At 41.8% G+C, this 18,169-nt stretch overlaps 1 protein-coding gene across 4 annotated transcripts in view; it reads right to left on the reverse strand.

Annotated features, from left to right (window-relative positions):
* ANO10 (anoctamin 10) overlaps window positions 1–18,169 on the reverse strand; it is a 225,618-nt gene that overhangs the window by 89,906 nt on the left and 117,543 nt on the right. Inside the window, exon 10 of one of the 4 annotated variants that reach the window (XM_049629101.1) lies at window positions 13,784–14,586. The exons of the other annotated variants lie outside the window; for them this stretch is intronic. Coding sequence (XP_049485058.1) covers window positions 14,476–14,586 — 111 coding nt within the window. The 3' untranslated portion in view covers window positions 13,784–14,475. Of the gene's footprint in view, window positions 1–13,783; window positions 14,587–18,169 lie in introns of those variants that run through there. 4 annotated transcript variants of the gene reach the window in all.

Here is an 18,169-nt window from a genome sequence, read left to right on the forward strand (position 1 = left end):
CTCTGCACCTCAAGATTATTAAGGATTCGAAATACAAACCTAATTTAATTTAATGTGTTTATTTAATTATTACCATAGCTCTCTAACTGAGGGATGGGAGTGCATTAGCCATCCTCATTTGTCTATCAGGTTAGAAACAAGATGAACAACAGAGAATTCCCATATCTACCAATGGTGGTACAACAGTAGAAGAGTGATGTGGAATCTCTATGAAAATCCAGAATGCATGTGTGTTTCCTCTCAGCAATGTCAACTTTTTGTGGACAGCCTCTCACGATGTGCCCGGAGCGTAAACACTAAAGCTGGGACCCCGATCTCAGTACGGTGCACACAGACCCAACTGGAGGGTATGCACAAAAATCTAGGCTACAACCTAAACAGAAAACCTTTACGTAGGGCTTACGTATGCTGGAAGTTGTTCTAAGGGCTTTATACGTAGTAATTCACTTAGTCCTCACAACAACCGCATGAAGGAGGTATGACTCTCTGTTTTTTTAAAAATGTTTTTTAACGTTTATTTATTTTTGAGACAGAGAGAGACAGAGCATGAACGGGGGAGGGTCAGAGAGAGAGGGAGACACAGAATCGGAAGCAGGCTCCAGGCTCTGAGCCATCAGCCCAGAGCCTGACGCGGGGCTCGAACTCACGAACCGCGAGATCATGACCTGAGCCGAAGTCGGACGCCCAACCGACTGAGCCACCCAGGCGCCCCACTATCTCTGTTTTAAGAGGGAGGCACAGACAGGTTAAATAACTTGCCCAAGGGCACACAGCCAGTAAGCCATAGCACGGGATTAGAAATCAGGCACATCACAGACTAGCTACCATGTAGAGCAGCTAAAAAGGAATGAACTATATTGGTCTAAGAGAAGATTCCCATGTATCTCTCACATCCAATTGGAGAGACCATCCAAAGAACAGCAAAGAAATACAAAAGGCACAATTCCATAATAACGAAGAAATGAGAAGGACACAGTGAGCACATGGGATATTTCTACAAATTTCTGGAAATCTGAAAATAGATGAAAGAGTCTAGGATGATGAAACAGCATGCAGGGAATTCACAGAGGTTTTTATTTTATTTTCAAGGACGGCTCCAGAGAGAACTAAGAAAACCTTGCATTCACTTGCAAGAACAGATACTCATGAAAAAGGAAAAATTAGAAAACCAGAAAGAGTTCTACAAAATTAATAAATGACTGCCAAAATGAAAACTTCAACAACCCATTCTTGCATTCATGGAATAAATCCCACTTGAGCATGGTGTATGACCCTTTTAATGGATTACTAAATTCATTTTGCTAATAAAAAAAAATGAAAACTTCCAACAGAAGAGCTAGGGGATCTAGCCTAAGAAGTCTTTCATGATATAGAATTATGAAGGACTAGAAAAAGAACTAAACCAAATCGAGCAGAATAAAGAGAATATTAAAAGAATATTCAGAAATCAATGAAACAGAAAACAAACAGTAGAGAAAATCAATGAAATCAAAAGTTGGTTCTTTGAAAATAAAAATAAAATTGATAAACTCTAGCTAAACTGAATAAGAGTAAAAACAGAAGAAAGAAATTGCCAATATCAGGATTGAGAAAGGAGTTATCATTAAAGATTCTCTAAAAATTAGAATAATGAGAAAGTAACATCAATAACTTTATGTTAAGACATTTAACAACTTAGATAAAATAGACAAACTGCTGAAAAGAACCAATCACCAAAACTGACTCAGGAAGAAATAGAAAATGTGACTACTTCCCTGTATCTAATAAAGATATTAAATTCATAATTTAAAAACTTTTCAGGCTCAGATGGTCTTACTGGAAAATTATATCAAACATTTAAGGAATAAATAATATCAATTTAAAAAAAAAAACAAAACAAATAATCCTGTACAATCTCTCTCAGAAAAAAAAGGAAGGGAAAGGAAATTGAAGATAATATTGTTCTGATACCAAAACTTGGCAAAGATAATTATAAGAAAATAAAGTTACAGACCAATATCTCTTATTTACAATAGATATAAAATCCTTAGCAAAATATTAGGAAATTGAATCTAACAATCTGTAATAAAATATAACCAAGTGGGATATATCTCAGTAATGCAAGGCTGGTTTTACAACAGAAAGTTAATTAATGTAAGTCAACACATTAACAGAAAAAAACGAGAAAACTGACCTATCACAAACAAAATTTCTGACAAAATTCAATACTCATACATGGTGAAAGTAGTCAGTAAGATAGAAGGAGAGTGAAATTTCCTTAATCTTTAAAAAGGCATCTAGGAAAAAAAGAACCCAGCTAACAGTACACCAAACGATGAAAACCTAACTGCCTTTCCTTAAAATCAAAAACAAAGCAAGCATGTCAACTTTTACTACTTCTATTCAACATTCTGCTGGAGGTTACAGCCAGTGCAATCAGGCAAGAAAAGTGAATATAAGGCCTACAGGTTGTAAAGGAAGAAGAACATTTGTTTTTATTTGCAGATAACACGGTTGTGTACACAATAAATTCTAAAGAATGTATTTTTAAAAAGAAATTACTATTACTAATAAGCAAATTTAGCCAAGTTGCAGGATATCTGATCATGAAAATATTAAGTCTTCTTTCTATATGTTAGTAATTAAAATTGGAAATTGATATAAATATACAATTTACAACAGAACCTAGAGACATAAAATACTTATGGGTGAATTTAACAAAATCTATGTAAATTCTGTACAACAAAATCTATAAAGTTAAAGAGGACCTAAATAAACAGAGAAATACACGACGTTCATGGATCAGAAGACTCAATATCGTTCAAATGTCAGTCAATCACTTCCAAATTGATCTAATAGATCAATGCAATCCCCACAATCCCCAAAATACTTTTTTTTTTTTTTTTTTTTTTTTAGAAATCAGCTAATTGATTTCTAAAAATCAGATGGAAATGCAGAAAACCTAGAATAGCAAAACAGTTTTGAAAAATAACAACAGAGTTTGGGACCAATAATGTCTGATATGAAGACTTAAAACCACTTAAAACTTTAAAACATGGGGGCGCCTGGGTGGCGCAGTTGGTTAAGCGTCCGACTTCAGCCAGGTCACGATCTCGCGGTCCGTGGGTTCGAGCCCCGCGTCAGGCTCTGGGCTGATGGCTCGGAGCCTGGAGCCTGTTTCCGATTCTGTGTCTCCCTCTCTCTCTGCCCCTCCCCCGTTCATGCTCTGTCTCTCTCTGTCCCAAAAATAAATTAAAAACATTGAAAAAAAAATTTAAAAAAACAAAACAAAACAAAACTTTAAAACATGAAGATTAGATATACAGACAAATGGAACAAAATAGTCCTGAAATTGAGCCATACATATGCGATTATTTGAATTTAGACAAAAATGCCAAAGTAATCAATACATGGAAAAGGGTTTCTTCAACAAATGTTTAGAGTAGCACCTGGACGCCATTTAGGAAAAAAAAAAATTGAACCTCAATCTCTATCTCATACTATATATAAAAATTAACTTGAAATGCATCATAGATCTGGCTAAACATAAAAGCTAAAACCAGAAAATTCATACAGAAGAAAATCTTCAGGACCATGGCATAATGGAAGATTTTTCAGAAAAAAACATGTAAATAAAATGGCAAGTCACTGACTGGGAGTAAATTCCTGCCTATGTTTGACAACAGACTTATGGACAGAATACAACTTGTACATTACAAGTTGTAAGAACCCTTACAACTCAGTAATGAGGACAACGCATTAAAAGAAATGGGCATAATAACTGAACAGACCATTCACAAAAGGAGATGTATAAAATGCTAACAAGCATATGAAAAGATGCTCTAACATAATTAGTCACCAAGGAAATGCAAATTAAAACCACAAGGAGACATCACTACACAACTGTCACAATGGCTAAAACAAAACAAAACTAAAATATCGACAATTTCAAATACAGGCAAGGATGTGGACTTCCTGCAATTCACAACTCATGCTGGTCAAAGAGTAAAAGGTTAGAAACACTTCAGAAACAGTTTGACAGTTTCTTACACAGTTAAACAAAAACTTACCCTACGACTCAGCAAATGTACCCTGAGGTATTTACCCAAGGGAAACAAAGACAGAGGTACATGAAAAAAGCACGTGAGAATGTTCATTGCAGCTTCGTGCATAATAGTAAAAATACGGGAACAACCAAAACGTTCATCAGCAGATGAGTGGGTAAGAGAATTGTAGTATATTCAGATAGGGGAATACTACTCAGCAATATAAAAAGAAACCCACTGCATACAATGATGTGGATGAATCTCAAAAGCGTTATGCTAAATAAAAAAGCCAGACGCCAGCAGTATTCACAGAGTTGTTCCATTCATACAAATTTCCAGAACAGGCAACTGTAATTCATAGTGACAGAAAGCACGTCAGTGATGGTCTATGACGGGGAGTAGAAGAGGCTCACTGCACAGAGGAAGGAGGAACTTTCTGGAGACGCGGAAATATCCTAAGTCGTTTTGTAGCGGTAGTTACATAGGGGGATACAACTGTCAAGACCCATCAAACGCAACATTTAAGATGAGTGTGTTTTACTGTATGCAAATTATACCTGCAAAAACTGATTAAGAGGACTGCACAACAGAATGATGCAGTGAATCCTGAACTCTCAACTTTCTCTGCAATAACAACTGTATCAGATTGAGATATGCATAAACCAGGCTGTTCAGAGAATTAAAATAAGATACGGAGGAATTTAGAGTTTTCCCATCAATAGGAAGACACTGACACTTTGTATGTTTGTTTTCAGCTTTCATCACGGTAATGGGCTTCTTACCGTTCGAGCATATGCATTCTTCTGAGTTGTAAGGCAAGCATTTTGGGTCATATTGTAAGTTTTAATTATAAATAGCGCAACCCACTGCTGTTGTCCTTTCAGAGCAAAATTAATTACTCCCCTGCTTCGGTCAGAAGGTCTTAGGATTTTTAGCAGTGCCTTCTCATATGCATGGTGTAGTATCACAGCTGAAAACGGCCACGGCACTGAGCTGGATGGGCAGTGATCCTAAAGGATTCTGATCCGTTGTGCACGTCAGTTTCCTAACTCCCACAATTGTGTCGGTCACCGCTGTCTCCCCAGTGTGCAGCCCAGCGTGACACACAGTCCCCGAGAAGGGCTGAAAGGGTGGATCAAGGAACCACCCTCCATCAAGAAGACTGTCCTGTAACGGGAAATGCCGTGGACGAATGTAAAGTCCCTGTGCAGGGGCCAGAGTGACAGAGCACACGGGTGGCAGAGGCTGCCCCAGTGAAAGATGTACAGGCACGTCTGCACGTGGCTCCACGTGGACCAAGGCCTGTAGAAAGAAGGAGAGACCTTACAGGGTTTCCCTCCCCCACACAGACTCTGAACGCAAATCAAGCTTTCGGAGCTCACAAGGCGTCTCTGCGCTTACTGTTGTCATGACGGCATCCAGGATCGAGCAGAGCAACCCCAGCAGCTTACGCTGTGGTGGTGGTGGTGTGAAAATCTCTTCGCTAGACCTCCAGGTGGGTTTTCAGTCCCACATCAAATGGCTTCTTTTCATGATCTGCCTTCCCGACAATTCTTTCAGGTTCATGTGGATTTAAGCTCCAGATGGCCAGTGCCATCTGCAAACATTCTTGGACCTACTGTGAGTAATCAGGCAAAGCAAGGTCTATCAAATGTCAGTGCTGCTTAAGGAAAGCATCAGCAATTACAACTGTAGCTTTAAAATTACATTGACCTTTAGAGCAGCTTTATTCATAATTGCCCCAAATCGGAAGCAACTAAGATGTCCTTCAGTAGACGGCTGGATACACAAACCACGGTACATCTACACAACGGGGTACTATTCAGTGATGAGAACAAATGAGCTAGTAAGCCACAAAAACACACGCAGGAACTTTAAATGCATTTTACTAAGTAAGTGAAGGAATGTAACCTAAAAAAGCCTACATATGATTTCAACTATACGACATTCTGAAAAAGGGAAAACTGTACAGACAGTAGTAAGATCGATGGTGGCCAGGGGATTGGGGGTGGGAGGGACGGTGGGATGAAGAGGTGACACGTAGGAGATTTTCGAGGATGGTGAAACCATTTCATATGATACTCTAATGGTGGATACATCGCAGTTGGCATTTGTTAAAACCCACGGAATGTACAACACAGAGCGAACCCTAGTGTGAACTCTGGACCTTAGTTAATAACGTATCAACATTGTTTCATCAATTGTAACAAATGTTACCACACTAATGCAGGATGTTAATAATAAGGGAAACTGTTTAGGGGAGTTGGGGTTACGTGGTAAATATAAATATTCTATATAATTTTTCTATAAAACTTAAACTGCTCTAAAAAATAAAGTGTATTAATGTAAAAAATACATTGTAAATCAAGATTGCAGAGTTTTTAATGTTACATCTTTAAACGGACATATTCTAACTGCAAGATAATTTTCCATTGAAGTATTTTTAGAAGAATATTATAACGATTTTCTTTCTTACATAACACTGTTGTGATGGCCCAGAAAATATTCAGAAAACACTTTTCCCCAATTGGAAACCTATTTAAAGTAACATCAAACATTCAATCCCAGGTCTAACTAACAGTGAAAGTATGTCCAATTTCAAAAGAAATATTAAGAAATCAAGTATAAATAAAACATTTACTTTTTCCCTTATTTGCCATAGAACATCTCCTATTTGGTGGGCACAAAGTTTCAAAATTTCAAAATTCTACACTTAGGAAATGGACTATTCCTTGCAAGATTTTCTCCTCTTCATTTGAAACTTCTTAACGTCCGTCTCCTGCAGAGGACAGGTATCCAGGGCTTTGGGGTGAACATCTAGGGACTAAAATTCTAAACTGCAACCGGTTTTGCTAATGACATTTCTGTAGATGATACATTCCTACATTTTGAGAAAATTTCCAAAAGCGAGGCCCCACAATTAATCAAAATTGGTCCAACTATTAACAATACACTCACAACAATGGTTGGGGGAAAACACAACTTCAGGTGACCTCCATGTAAACTCATGTCCTCAAGAGGGCTCTTAGGGCCTGGCCTGTGTCATTTTACTCTGGTCCATTCAGTCTCTCGCTCCCCCATTTGACTCTACACTTGCTCCCTGGTCTTCAAGCCTCCAACACCTGTCTCTATGTACTGTCAGCACCAACCTTGCTATTTTGGGGAGAGAACAGAGGCTTTCAGAAGAGGACATCGGTGAGTCCCACCCCCCCCCAACCTGTTCCCACACCTGGCTGGACCCTCACCCTCTACCATCCGTTCCCTCTGCACTGAGGTCCAACCTGTCCTCCTGTGTTTGATCCCAGCTGTCCCTCTCGCAGAGTCAAGGACATTATCCAGCCGTTCCCGCTTTTGGGGAAGCTGCTACAGTGTTAGGGTGGTATCATCAAGGTGTGCCTTTCAATCTGCTCCGACGCATCTTTTAAATCCCTCATATATACACCACTTGCGAAATGTGCTTGACCAAATTGCTTAAACTGAATCTAATCAAGCCTGTAAACCAAACTTCTAACATATTATAGGGACAGGAAGACCAGTTTAAAAAAAAAAGAAAAGAAAAAAGACAGACACACCTTAAGGAAACAATCAGACAGATCAACACTTTGAAATGTCTACACGACACAGTGAAACGTCTACATGAACACAGTAGCTAAAAGTAGGTGCTGCAGCAGTCACTTCATGAAAGGAAACACGTGGTCACAGATCAATACCTGAGAGGATGCTCAACATCACTCGTCACTCGAGAAATGCAAATGCTGCAGCACGACACGACCACCAGCGTGGCCAAACGAACAAAAACTGACACCAAAGTGTTGGTGAGGGCGTGGAGGGACCAGAACCCTCACACGCTGTGGTGGGAAAAGGCAAGATGGCACCGCCACATGGGAACAACGGGTGGCGGCTGTAATGTAAGGAACAACGCAGAGTTCCTTAACATGACGCGACAATCCTACTCTTAGGTATTTACCCCAGTAAAATGAAAACCTTTACTCGCACAAAGCAGTGGGAAAATGCTTGCGGCGGCTGTACGCAAAATCGCAAGGACTGGAAGCAATCAAAATATCCCTCTTCTGAAACACGGACAGACACACTGTAGTGCATCCACACACTCATATACTACTGTGCACAGCAAGGGGCTCTTCACAAATGCAGTGGCACGGATGAATCTCAAATGTTACGTTGGGTGAAAGAAAGAGGCTCAAAGGCTATAAACTATACGATCCCATTTCTGTGCCGCTCTGGAAAAGGCAAAGCTGTAGGCAAGGCGGTGGCTGCTAGGAGTGAGGGGGAGGGAGAGGTTTGAGGACAGAGAAAATCTGAGCTCTCTTTTCTCTTCTCCGCCTCGTTCCCATTAGGAGATTGCCAACGTCATGACGCCTAAGAGAAACTGGTGGTCAAAGGAGCCCATCGGCCTTGATCATCCAAAACCACTATGCTGCTTCTCCAAGTCAATAAACCCCTGGAGGACTTGAGGCAGGAAGGGCAACATTTCCTTAGAAATGAGGCGTTTTCGTGTTGGCGGCTGAGAGCTTCTGGGTGGACAAGGGGCTAAAACAATCTCTCCTGGATTCCATTTTTAATTTATAAACAGTTTAAAATGGCTAAACCAAAGCTCTCATTAAGAGGCATATTCACTAATTTTGGTTCCCCATGATAAATTTGTACGTTAAAACAGCTTTCTGCTGCTTAATTCAGAGGAACTAGACAAAACAAACACTGGCTGAAAAGAATGAATGTATAAAAAAATCAAATATCAACTATCATAAGAGAAATGACAATTTAAAATATAATCTTCCAGGGGCGCCTGGGTGGCTCAGTCGGTTAAGCATCGGACTTTGGCTCAGGTCATGATCTCACTGCTCGTGGGTTCGAGCCCCGCGTCGGGCTCCGTGCTGACAGCTCAGGGCCTGGAGCCTGCTTCCGATTCTGTGTCTCCCTCTCTCTGCCCCTCCCCTGCTCACACCGTCTCTCTCTCTCTCAAAAGTAAATAAACATTTAAAAAATATATATAGCCTTTTAGTTATTTTGGAAGGAATGTAAGCATTTCGTTTTTACGTTGAAAGAAATTTACGTGTAGACTCACGATGCTACCCAATGCCGCTCAGTTATCCCGCAGTTACGACACATGGTTCCAAAATTCCCTTAAGAGGCCTATTTGGTCTCATCAAGGGGAAGCGCGAAGCTCTGCTTTCTCTCCAAGTTTATTATCACCAATTACTTTGTGAAACTGTTTTGTCCTTTGGTTTTCAACTATACTTGATTAAATACATAATCACTATGGGAAAAGAATGAAAAAGATGCAGGAAAAGAAAAAGGGAATAGATCATCCAAATCTTAACTTAAAAACTGCTGTTGTTAAATCTAGATTGCATCCAGGCCTTTTCCTACAGAAATGCATACATGCAAATACGTACATTTACAAGTTTTTCACTTCTCATTTATTATTGTGGCCATCTTTCCCATAATAAAGATTTGTATACAGTTTTATTTTTATAGTGGCAAGGGACACCACTAGAAGAAGGGGCCAACATTTAATCGTCACCTATGTTGGATACGCAGCTCCCTTTCAGTCCTGAACTTTATGTTAGCGTAAGGAACTTGTGAGTCTTTTCTTTTACAGTTACTTCTTCCTTTGGTGCCATTCAGATAGTAAAGGTCTCCCCACCCAAAGGTTAGCTAAACATTCACCTATAATTCTTTCTAGTATTTTTATGGGTTTCATTTTTATGTTTATAACTTTACTGAAACTAGATAATAATGTATTATTAGTATAACTAGCGTATAATTTAAAGAGGGGCTCGACCTTTACCCATTCCCTCTAAATGGGTAGCCAGTTGTCCCACCACCATTCAATAACCAATGCATCATCTTCTACTGACAGGAAATACCTATCATAAAATATACCAAATTTGTGTATGTCTGTACTTCTAACAGTTCCTGGACTTTGTTCTGTTCCACTTATGTATTTTTTTTTTTTTTTATTTCTTTAAATGTTTGTTTATTTTTGAGAGAGAGAGAGCGACAGAGCATGAGCGGGGGAGGGGCAGGGAGAGAGAGAGAGAGAGAGGGAGACCCAGAATCCGAAGCAGGCTCCAGGCTCCGAGCTGTCAGCACAGAGCCCGACGCGGGGCTCGAACTCACGGACCTCGAGATCATGACCTGAGCCCAAGTCGGATGCTCAACCGACTGAGCCCCCCAGGTGCCCCTCCATTTATCTATTTGCTCTGGTGCCAGCACCACAATTTTCCAGTTCCTGTGGATTTATATCCTATGATAGGGCAAATTACTACCGCTGCACTCTTTTCTCCAGAAATGTTCACGGCCATTATCTCACATTTATTCTACCTGGCTTACTTCAGATTTCTATGTTTTGATACGCTGTTTACTCATTGTTATTTTATAATGTGTTGTTCTCTGGCATTAGATTTGAGTGATGGATTTCTTTTTCAGCTTATTTACTTTTCTCCTACAATTACCATGTGCTTAATCACACCTAACTAAATACTAAAAGAAAGCTCCAAAAAACAATTGTCAGTAGGCCTGATGGTTGTCCCTAAGCTCTGGCTTACTGTGGCAACATCCTCGTCCCCAGTGTCTGAATGTGTCTGAATCCTGGGTAGAAGAGGATCCTGGCTTCTCCTAGGCCTGCCCTGGCCTCTCTACTGAGCGGGGTTTGCAGCAGTCGACTAGAAGTTGTTAAAGTTAATTCTCATGACACTGCACCAACTTCCTCAGAAAGGGAAGTCACGGGTTGGTTCTTGGTGTCTTCCTGAAGTCGATCCGTCCTTCCTTCCTTCCTTCCTTCACCTGTTCTATCAGGTGAAAACCCATCAATTCTTGTCGGCTGCGCTAGGCCCCACTTCCCCATGAGCGCCCTGTTTCTGTACTGATGTAATTTGCCCCCTAACTTTCCTTTTTCTTGGTAACGTTTGCTGGTTTCTCCCCTAACTTCACCATCTTCCCAGGAAATCCTGAGTGAGATCACTTTGTGCAATTTTGCCTGAGCGGGCCGTACCACTAATAAACATTAAAATAATGAGAGAACTCAAAATTAACTGTGAAAAGGAAAAAGGTCTAGATCTGAATTCATGGGTGACCACAGCATGGATTTTGGAAGAAGAAATAAAAAATGGCAAACCTACTTCCTGCCGGATAGAAAAAGAAAGAGGACGTGATCCTCCCACGATTACCCTCCAGTTTTGTATTAAGAAAACAGCTCAGAATAGTCGGTGGTTATTTTTTAAGTGTCAAATCAGTAACATAACATCACATAAAAGCCATTTAGGAATCAAAGGGAATAATCTCGACACGGATCCAAGCCCCGGATACCTCCTCAGACCCTGGACTGTATTACGGGGAGGGAATGACCTGATGACAAATGACCCCTCATCTCGAACGTCCTGACACCTCCCTTCGCTGTCGGATGAAGCTAGGGTGTGATCAGGCACACGGCTCCCAGGAGGGCGAGGGGACGCGGCCTTCCTGCTCGGACAAGGCACCGTCTTGGCACAAAAGATGCCGCTGCTGGCTCTGAGCACGACAGGAAGTATCGCCCGCGCCTGGACGGGAGCCTCGGACTGTGGCGGACGACAGACGAGCCGCGCTGCACAGCACAGGCACGTGCGGTGGGCGACGAAGGAAAGTTCTGAAGCCCTTTCACCACAGACGGTCCCTGGGAAGCGGTCCTGCCTTGCACGCTGTGCTTTAACACACCGCTTCGCGTGCACCGAGCCCGCTCGGAAAGCGTATGAATTCCCAGCCGTCCCCCAGGCAGGAGCTGTATCCCCCTCCGACAGGTGAGGGAGCAGCCGCAGCTCCCGCCTAACGGTGGCTCTGCTCACTCTGGTGCCTCCCGCCTGCCGGAATGGAGGCAGGCCTTCTACCTGGAGGCAGGTGTTCCCGCACAAGGAATTCATTCAGTAAGAGCTTAACTCTCACCTCCGCGCTGTGTTCGTCCTTGATACGACAGTTCCCAGTTTCAATCCCGTGAGGCACTGGCACCAGGCCTACGTGGCAGGTAATTCAGAAATAAATGACGGTGATCTACCCCCTGGCAGAAGCTTGAGAAGTCACACAAGTTATGAGGCTTCCAAATTCTATCTCTATTTCAAGGTGAGAGCGCCTAAAAGCAAAGCCAAGTGCGCAGTAGTATTTTCACAGCCCCCTGAGGCAACGCCTCTACTAAGTTAAGGCACTTCAGAAACTATGTTGAACTATATTGAAACTATATTGAACTATGTTGAACTATATTGAAACTATATTGAACTATGTTGAACTATATTGAAACTATATTGAACTATGTTGAAACTATGTTGAACTATATTGAAACGATATTAAACTATATTGAAACAATATTGAACTATATTGAAACTATATTGAACTATGTTGAACTATATTGAAACTATATTGAACTATATTGAAACTATACTGAACTATGTTGAAACTATATTGAACTATGTTGAACTATATTGAAACTATATTGAACTATGTTGAAGCTATATTGAAACGATATTGAACTATATTGAACTATGTTGAAACTATATTGAACTATGTTGAAACTATATTGAATCGCCTACTATGCACATTTTCTAAAACTATCTTGAGGACATTGATCATTCAGCAATCAAGGTTCCCTAATCAAAGAATTATCTAATAAGGTCATCTTGGGGTTTACTTTTCCCTGAAGAAGAATTTTATGCTTTTTATTAAAAAAAAGTTTTTATTGAAATTGCAGCTAGTTAACATACAGTGTAATATTAGTTTCAGGTGTAGAATTCGGTGGTTCAACACGTCCACACAACACCCGGTGGCATCGCAAGGGCCCTCCTCAATCCCCGTCACCTGTTACACCCATCCCTCACTCCTCTCCCCTCAGTAACCATCGGTTTGTTCTCTGTAGTTGAGTCTGTTTCTTGATTTATGATTCTTTATTTTAATAACAAAAGAGATGGGCTACCTTTCCCTTTTTACTTTGGCTGAGAGGAGAACTTAAGCACAAGATTTAGGGACCAACTGTATGAAGTATTTCATGTTACGAGGCTGGATAAGAACATACTGTCCCTTTTAGATGTTCTCTATAAGTTTCTTAGCCTCACGATCCTATTTGCATTTCAATTTTGTTGCTACTTTCTTCTTCAGGTAGGTAAAAGAAAAAAGAAATTTGAAACTTTAACGAAATAATACAGAATCTGGCAATCCAAATTTCAATAAAGCAGCAAAAAAACATCAAAATTCTAGGACTTAAAGATAAAAAAGAACCAGAGAACAACCTTTAGTGAAATGTGATTGCTACGTTTGCCTTGAAGAAAGCTTTAAAAAAAGAGAGGGAAAAAAAAAAAAAGCCAAGTTTACAGCTGCAGGCACTTCTAAGTGATCAGTATTGAATAGACTGAGGAGGACAAAAGTTAATTACCAAATGGTTAAGCTCAAAATGCAACTCAGGTGTGACAGGCTTCTGGCACACACAGATGAACTCATTTCTGCTCTCACGTCCTCCCAGCCCGCAGTGCCCCGAGGAGGGCCTCGGGCAGCTCAGGAGGACGGCCGCCAGGCCTGGCAGGGCTCCTGGGGCCACCTCCCCGCCTTTCAGAGCCAGGCCCCTTCCAGCCAGAGAGACCCAAGCTAGGACTAGGCAAATGTCATCGCCTGAGAGGGGGCTCAGGTGGAGACACAGACAAGGCGGGGAATGGAAGACAACTGCCGAGATGTGACACAGCGTTCACGAGACAAAGTAAAGGATACTATTTTTTTTTAATGTTTATTTATTTTTGAGAGAGATAGAGAGACAGAGCACAAGTGGGGGAGGGGCAGAGAGAGCTGGAGACAGAATCTGAAGCAGGCTGCAGGCTCTGAGCTGTCAGCACAGAGCCCGACGTGGAGCTTGAACCCATGAACCATGAGATCATGACCTGAGCCGAAGTCAGACGTCCAACCGACTGAGCCACCCAGGCACCCCCAGAATGCTATTTTTAAAGAGCGATGGGAACACAGAGAGAACAGAACAGAGCTCTTGGACACTGAACATACCATAGAAATATATTCGACAGAATCAGAAAGGAGTTGAGGGAGTCTTCTCAAATTGACAAAAACAAAAAGAAAGCAAAACAACCAACCAAAAGGAGACAGGGTGGCGGGGGCCAGGGCAGGGGGGAACACACAACAAACGCTAAGTCCAGATAATGCAACAGAGGCCCAGAGGTAGAGAAGATAGGAGATGTGGAAACCATGGTTTTCCAAAAAAATAATTCAAGACATTTCACAGAAGTGAAGAACAGGAATTTTGAGTATCGCGTTCAACTGTTCAGAAAGAACAAAAACAAAAAAAAAAAAACCCACCAAACTACAAAAGAATCACTATAAAATTTCAAAGTATCAGGGATAAAGAGAAGACTCTGCAAACTTCTGGAGAGAATGAACAGGCCATGTTTGAAAGACGGGGGACAGGCTGGTGTCAGCCTCTCAACAGCAAAGCTGCAGGCAGGAAAACAGTGCCTTCCACATGTGGAGGAAAAACGGGAATGAAGATGTTTTCATGCAAGATTCCAAAATCTCTCTCATGCATCTGCAAAAACAAGGAAGCAGATTAAGACAAGGTATGGGGAACAAAGCAGAGCAAATCCTCAAGAGGTTGGAAACGAGGACGAGAAGCGTGTCGCGTATTTCGAGAGCGACCCTGCCCAAACTGACCTAGGACAGCTCCCATTCTGGGCCCGACCTCTGCATGGAAAACAACCAGGCACAACACTGACGGGTCATCGGATGTGCTTCAGCACAGCACATTCAAGAACCAGTAACAGGTACAGGGAAAACGAAGCGAATAAAAAGTGATGCAATTATCAACTCTGTTATATGTAAGGGAACATAATTATGGCGCACTACCTGCTTATCTGCGGACACATTAAAGAATTTAACCAAAAGTTGTGACGTAAAACTACATTAGGGGGTTGGAGGAACAGAGTGTACGGTGGGTGTAAAAACATTCATATCACGGGGCACCGGGGTCTCAGTCAGCTGAGCGTCTGACTTCGGCTCAGGTCGTGATCTCGCCGTTCGTGAGTTCGAGCCCCGCGTCGGGCTCTGTGCTGGCAGCTCGGAACCTGGAGCCCGCTTCGGATTCTGTGTCTCCCTCTCCCTCTGCTCCTCCCCTGTTCACACTCTGTCTCTCTCTCAAGAATAAATAAAGATAAAAGTTTTTAAAACAACAATCGTGTTACAAAGTAGGAAGTCAATAAAACCGAAAAACACATTATGTAGAAAGGTAGAGGTGACTAGCAGAAGAAAGGGCTCGAATATTGAGTCACTGATTCCAGGAAACTAGAAAAGGGCAGTGACCGGTTACTCTGTCTTAAAGGAATATTGGGCTTTAAAATTATGATTATGCATTACTTTCAAAACATAAAATAAGATTTAAAAAGGAAACTGAGGGGCACCTGTGTGGCTCAGTCAGTTAAGCGTCCGACTCTTGCTTTCAGCTCAGGTCATGATCTCACAGTTCGTGAGTTCAAGCCCCATGATGGGTTCTGGACTGGCAGGGCAGAGCCTACTTGAGATTCTCTCTTTCTCTCTCTCTCTCTCTCTCAGAATGAATAAATATTAAAAAAGGGGAAACAATATACCCGGTCAACTATAAGCAGAAGGATTTATAAAATCTAGCTTCTAAATTACGGTTTATATTATATTTATATAATAAATATAAATAAATATAAAATAAATATAAATATAAAATAAAAATAAATATAAATATACGGTTTATATTAAATTAGATTTATAAAATCTAGCTTCTAAATTTATAAAATCTAGCTTCTAAATTACGGTATAAACTATAAGCAGAAGGATTTATAAAATCTAGCTTCTAAATTACGGTATAAAATCTACGCTTCTAAATTAGGAGCGATACCTAACTTGTGCCTTTAGGGAACCATGGGATTTCAGGGTCGGAAGCATCCGCACAATCATCTAAGTTATGCCACCTTCTCCCCGGGGGGGAATCCAGCTACTTGCTGAACACCTCTGCTCCAGGAACTGCTCCCAGGGTAACCATGCCTTCCAGAACGACACAGGAGGACGCACTCGGATCAACGGGCTAAACTTCCACAGCCCCTGAAGATTGCTCTTTTCTGAGTTCCACTTCTGGCCACTCTCTGCCTTCTGAGGGGGTCTCTCTGCTTCCCAAACCATGTGGCAAAAAGGGCAAAGAACAACAGCTCCTGAGTATACAAGTCCCCCGTGCAGCAGGGCAGCCAGACAGGCTACCCTGGGTGGCGATTCCAAACCCTCCATGGAAGGGGGGTGCAGTGGAGCTTAGGCTGTGTGCTCATGTGCTCACCACTGGGCAGGGAACAGGACAGGGTGGGGACACAGCTGCAGTCAGGCATGGGGGCGAGGGGGGGTTAGTTTCCAGAAGAAATGGCTAATGGGCAGGCAATCCAATAACTAAGACATCGATGTTAGCGAAGGAGACTGCTTATTGAATCTGTCTCTTAAGAGATTCAATTTTTGGTCATGTTCAAGAATTATTTAATTATATCTTCTCTTGGAACACATGATCATATGCTATCAGCTTCCTGTGCTCTGGGCACTGATGAGTGATCACCATCGAACACCACAAAGCAGAAATCCAACAAGACGATCGTTCCTTTAGAAAAATGTCTCACTCCCTTCTTCCTCTTTGCTCATGTGTTGTGCACAGAATGACTTCCTAAGCGACTCTACCCAAAATAAGAAAGATCTGCTTCCAGACCCCAGGCCTTTTCCTCAGTGAGTGTAGTAACCATGTATTTTTATAGAATTTGGGGGATCTTGCAATTCCTCCTTTAGGCGGCATGTTTCGTTCTTTTAACTTGCGTCGTGAGACGGGATTTCATCAGGGGAGCCACACTTCCGTAACTATACTCCGTGTAGCTGCTCTCGCTGATGCACCCAGGGGCACCACTCAGCCCTCGGCCTGCCTCCCAGCCGTGCACTAGACACAGATGACTAACATCAGCGGCCCCAGCACCTGACCCTGCCCCATGGATTCATCAGTCAAGACTGTCCATGAATGAGGGGAGGGGAGGGCTGTACTGTCTCCCAGAGCACATGACCCGTGGATTATGTGGACTTTGTTTGCAGCTTGGTGCACTGCTGAGCAGGGGCCCGCTATGCGCTGAGAGCGGATTATATACTCTTTCGGGTGACCACTGAAGACACAGGGGGACAAAGGAGGATGCAGTGCATTTTCACCATAATACCGTGGGGATTCTTACACGGTTTGATAAAATGAAGTCTTCAATAACTTTCATTTCAGGTACTCAAAACATGTTTTGATTCCATCAGCTGGTACTGTGAGTACCTGCTAGAGAAAATTATTTTTCTCTTCTGGTGTGTGTGTGTGTGTGTGTGTGTGTGTGTGCGCGCGCGCGCGCGTGTGTGCTAAAGGAGCATTTTGCTATAAAAAAATAAAAAATAAGTAACATAAATTAATAAGTCTCTAATTTCCAGGTAACCAAACAAAGGGCTTAGAAAAGGCCTTTCTCTATGAGGACAAGAAAGGCAGAAAGGGCACGGACACCTACAAAATAAATGACCTCGCGTTTTGTTTCCTTTCTAAATAAATACTGTAAATGGCACCAGGAAGTTAAAGTGTTATTTGGCCTGGCTCACTGGGGCATAGTGTAACATCTTTAAAAGTGAAATTACTTAACAAAATTTAAAACCTGTTTTTTTATCTCATGGTCAGTAGTGGTCCTGATCAAAGACACTGTCTTACAATAAATCAACAACTACCTAAATGTTTACAAATAAAAATGTCCTTTCGTTGATGAGGTCTTCTATTACAATCATCTGAAAAGAATAATCCTATAAAAGTACCCTTTGCATCAACATAGTGCTTTGAGGATCTTGAAGCCCGTGGGTATTATTTTTCCCGATCCTCATGGCAATCGTATTCAGCAGTTAGGAACGTGACACCTGGGTGAGGCAAAAACAGCCTGTGGCTCAGGGAAGGCTTGCTTCTAGCCACCTAGTGTGAGGGAGCTGGGGCTGGACTTAGGCTTCCCACAACTAGCCCTGCTCTCTCTTTCCTGCTAAATCTAGGGCCCTCCCCCTTTTCAGATCTTCAACTAGGCAACGACAAAAGCCTTGGATGCTATGTGTATAGTTCTTCC

The sequence above is a fragment of the Panthera uncia genome, chromosome C2 (assembly GCF_023721935.1).
Source record: "Panthera uncia isolate 11264 chromosome C2, Puncia_PCG_1.0, whole genome shotgun sequence".
NCBI classification, from domain to species: Eukaryota; Metazoa; Chordata; class Mammalia; order Carnivora; family Felidae; genus Panthera; species Panthera uncia.